The 8,861-nt window shown below is 37.0% G+C and overlaps 1 protein-coding gene across 3 annotated transcripts; it reads right to left on the reverse strand.

The window, feature by feature from the left end:
• Positions 1-5,394: 5,394 nt before the first annotated feature.
• LOC141721351 (pentatricopeptide repeat-containing protein At3g26782, mitochondrial) lies at positions 5,395-8,348 on the reverse strand. 3 transcript variants are annotated; one of them, XM_074524263.1, is made up of 3 exons: positions 7,966-8,348; positions 6,859-7,679; positions 5,395-6,647 (listed from the first exon to the last, which is right to left on the reverse strand). In XM_074524263.1, the coding sequence occupies exons 1-3, from the start codon at positions 8,060-8,062 to the stop codon at positions 5,604-5,606; spliced, it is 1,962 nt and encodes a 653-aa protein (XP_074380364.1). In that variant the 5' UTR covers positions 8,063-8,348; the 3' UTR covers positions 5,395-5,603. The 3 variants fall into 3 exon arrangements, with proteins under 3 accessions (XP_074380364.1, XP_074380363.1, XP_074380365.1); XM_074524262.1 differs by having other exon boundaries at positions 6,859-7,754; positions 7,966-8,347; XM_074524264.1 differs by having other exon boundaries at positions 6,859-7,773; positions 7,966-8,343.
• Positions 8,349-8,861: the final 513 nt, after the last annotated feature.

The following is an 8,861-nucleotide window of genomic DNA, read 5'->3' on the forward strand; positions in this document are numbered from 1 at the left end:
CTGTTTATTTTTCTTGTTTTTTTGTTATAAACGTAGCTTTGCTTATTTGGAAGCCACGTAACTTAACAGTTGTTGCCATGTAGGTGCCATCTGGATTTGCCGTTAAGTAAGTAACGTCTCCCGTTAAGTCAACGTCCTTGACTAACGGGGAAGTCATTACTCTCAACTAGAGTGGTGTCATCGAGACCCCGATAACTAGAAGGGTATTTTTGATATGTCACCCTCACTTCAGTGACTACTTTGAGATTTAAGCCCATTTATATCATTCTCTTCTTCCCAGCGATCTTTGATAATCTGAAAACACATTGGCTCCATTAGCCAAGCATTTTCGAAAAGAAAATGTCGTTTTTTATAACCTCTCGTTTGGTGCTCTAAAATTAAGAATAAAGGGTTGTGGTCTGATGGTGATCCTTCTGGGTTGTAAACCTTTGCCATTTGAAAAAGATTAGTCCACAGTGTATTAACGATCACTCTATCCAAACGAATTTCAATCCATTGATCACTGTTTCGACCTCTCTCCCATGTAAATTGATGCCCAATAATATCCAGGTCATGTAAATCAGCATCTTGCAAGCATTCATTAAATTGCAAGCATTCATTAAACCTTTCAACCAAATGATTAGGGTATGCAGCACCCCCTTTCTTGTCTGCCTAGACGTGACATTGTTAAAATCTCCGACCAAGCACCACGGTAAGTTCGCATCCCTTGATAAATTCCTCGGCAACTCTTAAGTTTTATGCCTCTAGGCTCTGGATGGCCCCCAATAAATGTCTGTCAACCTCCACTCCTTATTATCCTCCAACTTAATTGGGATGTCGATATGATATCGAGAGAAGCTTAAAAGCGTAACTTTAACTACATCTTTCCAAAACATAGCCACCCTGCCACTCTTTCCTTGAGACTCGACATCGATGAAGCCTTCGTAATTCAACTTACTACACGACTCTTCCATTTTAGAGTAGCTACTGATAGTCTCGCACAGAAAAACAAACGATGGTTTCTCCAGCCGGGTTACATCTTTAAGGACCTGCAGCTTTTCAGGGGAACCATACCTTGGCAAATCCATGCTAAGGCATTCATGATGAATGACAGGGCTGCAAAGCAACACCCGCCAATAATTAATTTTTTGAACTCAATGTCTCCTCATACTGTGTGTCGTCCATGTCTTTAAGTTGGTCTTGGGCCTTCGACTGAACATTCACCTGGTCCAAAATTGTTCTACGTCTTTTAGGGTCCACAATAATTAAACTATCCAGCCCACAATTACCTCCTTCATTGTGAATATTTAAATTTAAAACAACTGACTGATACGAATCTATCTGTTTACTCGTGTCCATATATGCTTTTAACAACCCTGAAATTTCTCCATTATCTCTTTAACTGGTTTGCTCCGAAATCCCTGATTTGTTGTTAAGTTGTTGAGGTTGCACCACTTTTTCAGGACCATCCTTAGTGGTTTATTACCACCAATGTCACCGGAATTCCTTGCCTGAAATCCTCCACCATTTCTTAACCATTTGGCTCCCTTGCTATGTGTCTTCCTTTTCCGGTCAACTCTAAGCCATGCACCATACATCTTCCAGAGGCATTTCAAAAATACGATCACAAAAGCGCTCTCCATGTCCAATCATCCCACAAATAAAACAAAATGTAGGTATAACTTCATATTTAAAGTTCACCCAGCACCACTCTTTCTCTGATTTCCTAAGCTTCATTCTTCGTTTGATTGGTACATCTAGTGGTATTGACACCCTAATACGTAGAAATTCCCTCCATACTCCAACAAAATTATTTGGGTCTCCATCTATGTACTTATAAATGTAGTTACCAATGTCCGTAGCAACTCGTTGTGACATAAATCCGGCCTACATGTCATAGAGTTGAACCCACAAGTCAATATTACTGATCTCCATCGTCCTAGGATTATCACCTTCCTTATTTCTATGTAAAACCAAATGAAATCACCCAAACGTCCAAGGACTTCCTTCTAAAACCCTCCTGATATCAACCTCGTGATAGAATTGAAATATGAATCCATTGCCATCCAGTTGTTTAATATAAACTCCTCTTCTCGGTCTACGCAAAACAGTCATTTTGTGCTGCATTGCCTGAAAATCAATATTAGCAAGGAATCCTCCCACTAAACACCATTTCGTGTCTATCTCACTCAAATTCTCTGCATCGTTTTCATAGTTGAGACCCCCATATTCTTCATCCTCAATCTGTATTGATGCAAATGCTTCATCCATTTCTTGTACAGGTGTTTTTTGTTTGTTCATTATGCTTCTGAAAATGAATGACCAAAAATAAGGAGAAATGAACCAAAGTAATGATATATGGCAAATGATTATAACTGAATCACGAACGAATAAACTAAACGAAGAAGTGACAATCATTTCACAGATCCTTACATGTCATATGACAAGATGCTACGATACTGTTCATACGATTTGTGAAAAGTTATTCTAAATTACTGTGAAATGTTTACAACTCATAAAAGTAAAAGCAGAAGTATTTTTCGTGTGCATACATAAGAGCAGATCATTTATGCTAAAATTTATAAATTATACGTATCACTAAATGTCCACGGTTTGATATACTGCAATAACCGGATGCTTCCATTTCCCAAAGAAAATATAGGCATATTATTCAGAAAGGCTTAGTGAAGGTTCAGAAAGGCAGAAACTACACGGGCCGATCAAAAGATAATTACATCGATGAGCCAATTAGACATTCTTGAGTTTAAAACCCGGGAGAGTGATTGTACACAGGTATACTAAAGTATGGAAAGATAAAAAAGACTATGCAATTAAACAGAACATGAACTATATTATGTCTGATTGTACACAGGTATACTAAAGTATGGAAAGATAAAAAAGACTATGCAATTAAACAGAATATGAACTATTTCATGTCTGGATGCAGAGTGATCAATTATAGATGGTGTGAACAAGTAGTTCTTTCATCTCCTAATATGGCTTCAGTTATATGATGTGCAATTTAAGGCTATCTACAATTCAACTTGGCAAAAAAAAATCTACAGTTTTCAACTCTGATTCATTGTAGGTGTCAGAACGTTATAAATTTAGCGATCTTAACATTTAGCTGGTCAGTTGATTGGATTGAATCTACGATGTGAGTTACGGATGTTGGAGCACTCACGATCTCCTATTACCGGTACACTGAAGCTATAAACATCAGATTCAAGATAGCATTCTCTGGAGAACATGGAGCCACTGCAAATTGAAAAAATCAATGACTTGACTATTGAGAAAATAGAAAAGGAAATAGGAATCAGCACTTCTGATGTAGAGACTCTTTCTATGTTCCTATAGGCTATAACCCTTCCCTTGTTCGATTCTTTACACCTATCTCCAGAACAACTAGCCATAGTTGCTAGCTATATGAATGACTCATTATCCGGAGTCGTCATGAAGGTAAAATGTCCTCAAGGTGTCAATGTAAGTCCCTCACGAGGAGTTATATTTAGGTATTAGGTTGTACCTGTAACTAGAGCACGTCAATTTATTAAAATTTAAACACCACTAGCCACCTAGCACAGTAGCATAACATTAACTAAAGATTCCGGCTCATTATAACTAATTAGAATACTTGTACACCGCCTCTTGAATTCTTGGCATTAACTGATAAAACTGGACAACAGGAAGACTGTTTACAGAAACCTCCGAAATTCTAATCAAACCACCGGCATATAAAGCAACACAGAGGAACAGGCTTAAGTAAGACAAAGTGTACATCAGGTTAAGGGAGGCAGTTGTTGCTCAAGTCTAACCTGGTTCCTCAGTTATTATGACTTTGCATTTACTATTACACATGTTTATAAACATCTAACATATTAGAATTTTAGGAGAAGGCTTAGAATTTACCTTAGCCAATCCTAAAAAGTACTCTTATCACAGGAGATGGATTTTTCCAATTCATTCCAACCAAATCCACTACAATTTGGACCACACATCCTTTGATCGCAAAATACTGTTTCCTAAACAATCTGACCTGATACTTAATATATGGTCGAGCTTCCATGCCATAACCCGGTTGTATCTCCACAATTTTTCAAGCTTTCCATAAGCACCAGATTTCGATTGACCACTTCCGCTCTCCAACCACCATCTTCTAAAAGTGTCAACAATGACCTAATGTGAGCAGCATCCTCAACATTTTCCCATCTAACATTGACAATAGGATAACAGCCTTTGCGTTTTTCTGCAATTTTAGTCATAAGTTGAAGAAAATGTACATACAAAAAATTACAAATATAACTGATATTCAATGAAAATACACGCAACTAAATTATTGTATAGTTAATTTGTTATTAAAAGTAGATTAATGTCAAGCACACATCCAATAAGAAAAATAAATTACAAGGGAAACAAATACAAAATTCAAAAATATAAATAATCAAAGATGTCTTGACTCTTGAATTTTGACATCATTAAACATATGATTGGCCAATTGTTGTCTAAATTTGGTCTAAGCAGTATTTGACTCAAGATGTTGAACAAAATCTGCATTCTTTCACACTCCATTTTCTCCAACTCCGTCCTCTATTGGGTCTATACTCATGTTAGACCTTATAAAACTATGAGGCGAATCACAAGTTAAAATAATTATGCACTGGGTTCTCATTGGATACGATCTGAGTACCACTGAAAATACTCATCTTGGTTTTAACATCCCAACACACCTTTCAATAATATTACTTGCTCGAGAATGCTTCATGTTAAAGAATATATTTGGTGCTATAGGATGTCGACCACTTCTCCACTCATTCTAATGATAATGTTGGCCTTTAAAAGAGGTTAGAATCCTTTGACATGTCATATAGCCAGCATCACATAAATAATAGCATCTATATACATATATATATATAAGGAGTGGTCATTCAGTGGCGTGCATAATTAAAAGTTGTATGAAGGAAACGATATGCAAAATATACAAGAAAATTCATAGCAAACAAATCTGATATCACATATCAAATCAACAATGAGTTACTAGAATATGCCCATGATCTATTGAGGAATGAAATAGGTTTGGCATAGATGCATACCTGGAGAGGTGTGAGGATCAGACACTTGATTAAGATATGTGTTGCACAAAATAAGATAAAAGATATTTTAATGAGAAAGATATGCACAATATAAAACAAAATTGGAGGCAAGAGATATAGTACAAGTTGGCGCCTAATTTTCTGGGGATAATTGTTTAAATTTTGCAACAGCGTAACTCTTGGTAACCACAGATGTAGCGTGTAAGTGGATTCCTGTATTTTACGGTAACTACAATACCCAGTTAGTTAGTTCAATTTTATAATTATTTAACCAAAAGGTACTTCTAGTTACATGCTTGAGTTGCATCAAACCACACAAGGTCTATATTTAACCAATCATCTTTTATATTGAAAACAGGTAATGGGGAAAAGACTTTCACTCCCCTCAACTGTATGTATGTATACTTAAACTCAGCAAAAAAAATAAAGGTTAGCCAAGAAGCCATATGATGCAGGCGTGCAGTACAGGTGGGGTGGGAGGGAGGGGTCGTGGGGGTTGTAGTAACAAAATTCCTTGGTAGTTTTCCTTTCTGATCACCAATAATCCTTACAAGAACAGAAGCCATCTCTAAAATGGTGAAACCGTTTGGAATCTCTCACCACGATTTCGCGTTGTCGAATCTTGGAAATAAGTTTTATCATCGTATGGCAATCACCACAAATTCGCAGATTCTTAATTACTTGAATTGTTGCTCCAGGGACTGAACTCATTAGACCAAATGCCACCGCCAACTTTTCACTGTGAACTCTAATTGACATTCCTTTCTCTTCCTCGTTCACATCGTGAAGAACCGATGTCATATTGGGCATATAACCCGCTTCCTCAAGCTCCGCATATAATTTCTCCATGTATGCATAAATTTTCTCATGTTCAGGATGCTCCACATCTCCAACCAAAAATACATGAACCCTTCCTTTAAATTCAACCAGACTAAATCCTGGAGGCTTCGTTAGCCCACGATTTTTCATAAATATTCTCATCCTTTCCACATCTTCCCACCTTCCAGCATCGGCATATATGTTTGAAAGCAATACATAATATCCACAATTTTTTGGATCTAGCTCAAACAATTTTCTGGCAGAGATTTCCCCGAGCTCCACATTCTTGTGCATTCTGCACGCAGCTAAAAGAGAACCCCATATAACAAAATCAGGCTTTACCTTCATTTTCTTTATCAGATTATAGGCCTCGTCAAGTCGACCAGCACGACCAAGAAGATCAATCATGCAACCATAATGCTCCACCCCTGCTTCAATACCAAATTTATTCTCCATGGCACTGAACCAATGATTTCCTTCATCCAACATGCCAGCATGACTACAAGCTGCTAGAACTGACACAAAGGTTATGTAGTTTGGTTTTACCCCAGCACTATTCATGCGGTAAAATACATCCAAAGCTTCTTTTGCATGACCATGTGCTCCATAACCGGCAACCATGGCACTCCAAGTCTTCACATTCTTCTCTTTCATTTGATCAAAAGCCCTCTTTGCTGCCTCTATTCTACCACATTTACAATACATGTCAACGACTGAAGTACCTATATATACAGTTTCCTGAAGACCCATCTTTATGGCCTACATCAAAAGAAGCATGCAGACAGTAGTTCAAAAGTTATTTCAGTTAATATTAACCAATTTCAGGTTTCATTTGTTTAGGCAAAGTTGAAATATATTAGCTAATACTCCTAGCAATTAAGCAATTTCTAGATGTCATGAATTAAATAGCTCAATCACATAATCAATATTACTTTTGCTTATAGCAGAGAACCAGACAAAAAGATGGTACCTGGTTATGCAAACATTTTCCAACTTGAAGAGCTCCAGAATGTGCACAGGCCAACAATACAGCAGATAAACTTACCGCATTATAGTGAATATTCTTATCCCTAACAAGGGCATAAAATAGTTCCAATGCCTCCGCTGACTTTCCAACTTGAGCATACACAGCAATCATTGAATTCCAAGATATGACATCCTTCTCATTCATCCCATCAAACACTTTCCTAGAGACACCAACCTCGCCACACTTGGCGTACGCATCCATCAAAGTGTTCCCAACGCCTGTATCCCCTTCAAATCCCCTCTTTATTATAAAATCGTGAACCCCTTCTGTTATACTCTTTCCTGAAACACGAGAACAAGCAGACAGAACCGATACCAAGGCAACTGAATCAATTCTCACTTCTTCCTCACTTTCACCTTCTTCCTTCAAAAATTCCTTAAAAAGTAACAATGCGTCATGGGATAGTCTATTTTGGACATACCCCGTAAACATCGAAGTCCATGAAACCACATTTCTCTGAGGAAGTTCGTCAAACAAAGTTCTCGCATCCACCAAGTAACCACATTTAGAGTACATATCAATGAGCGCAGACGACACAAAAAGGTCCGATTCTAATCCAAACACAAAAGCCTGTTGATGCGCCTGCTTGCCCGAATGAAGATCAAACAATGCAGAGCATGATTTAATAGCACAAGGGAATGTCGAACGATTAGGCACAACTGAAAGCTTTCGCATAGAAGAGAAAGCACGCAGAGCTTCAACGGAGTCGCCATCGCGGGCCAACTCAGCAATGACAGAGTTCCAAGATGACACACTTGTTTTGTCTACGTATTTGTTAAACAAGGATATGAGATTGGGATTAGTAGAACACTGGTTTCTGCAACTTGCCGCAATCAATGCTGATTTTGCATTTGAAATCTTCATTAGTTAAAACTTACTTTAGCACTTGGTAGTGTACTAGTGAGTGCTAACAATACAAATTATTCAAAAACTTGCTTAGAAGAAAGTTGTTGTTCTAAGGGGACTTTCATCGAACACTTAACATTCACTAGTAAAAGTCATGAGTACATTAAAAACAGAGCAAAAAATGAACCAAGAGTGTAATAATACCTGGGTCTGAACCTCGACAGATATGCGGCTTAAAGGTCAGGGTAGAATGCGAGCTGTGGGTTGATGGACTGGTTACTGTGTGTGAAGTATAAAACATTTCATGGTAAAAAAAATAGTGGTAGTGTAAAACATTAAAGCCTCTTGCAGAATGTTAGTTGGCCATGGATATATTTATTAAAAAAAATTATTCTATTAATTTTTATTTTTTTCTCTTGTTTTCGTTTTTCTTTTCCGAGTTAAACACCCACACACCTTCTTTGTCTTCGATAAGTTTTAAGGGATCGATATCCCGTAAAGAAAGCAACCTATTACAGAGAGAGGTGATTCAATTAATTTTTCAATTAAGCACGTAAGTTGATGTATGTAATAAAACAATCAAAACTCCTGATGTTGGTAAGTTGGTAATGAAGCATAGCGCATACTTTCTGACTAGGTTAATTAAGCATGGCGCACACCTCCGACTGGTTTAATTAAATTTAATGTTGACAAAATTGTTGACCGTGCTAATAACAAAATTGATCTAGGTTGTGTGATGAGAGATAATTATGATACAATTGGAGTTTCAGCTATATGGAATCTTCCTAATTCTTTTTCACCTTTTTTTTGTGTAAACTGTTGGTAATTCTTGAAAAAAATGACAAAAATATCATTTTTTTTAGAGTCTGTGACAAGAATACCACTTTTTCACTTTTTCAAGTATATGGCCAAAAATATCACTCTAATACGCATTTTTAAGTTAGGTATTACTAATACGCATTTAACAAACAGTAATTTGTGTAAAAAAATGTTTAAAAAAGAAATAAAAAAAATATATAAAGGAGATACGCATTTGGAAAATGCGTATCACCCTTTCACTTTTGGTGATACGCATTTCAGAAATGCGTGTCTTTTGTTTT

This window comes from Apium graveolens, chromosome 4 (assembly GCF_009905375.1).
Source record: "Apium graveolens cultivar Ventura chromosome 4, ASM990537v1, whole genome shotgun sequence".
NCBI classification, from domain to species: Eukaryota; Viridiplantae; Streptophyta; class Magnoliopsida; order Apiales; family Apiaceae; genus Apium; species Apium graveolens.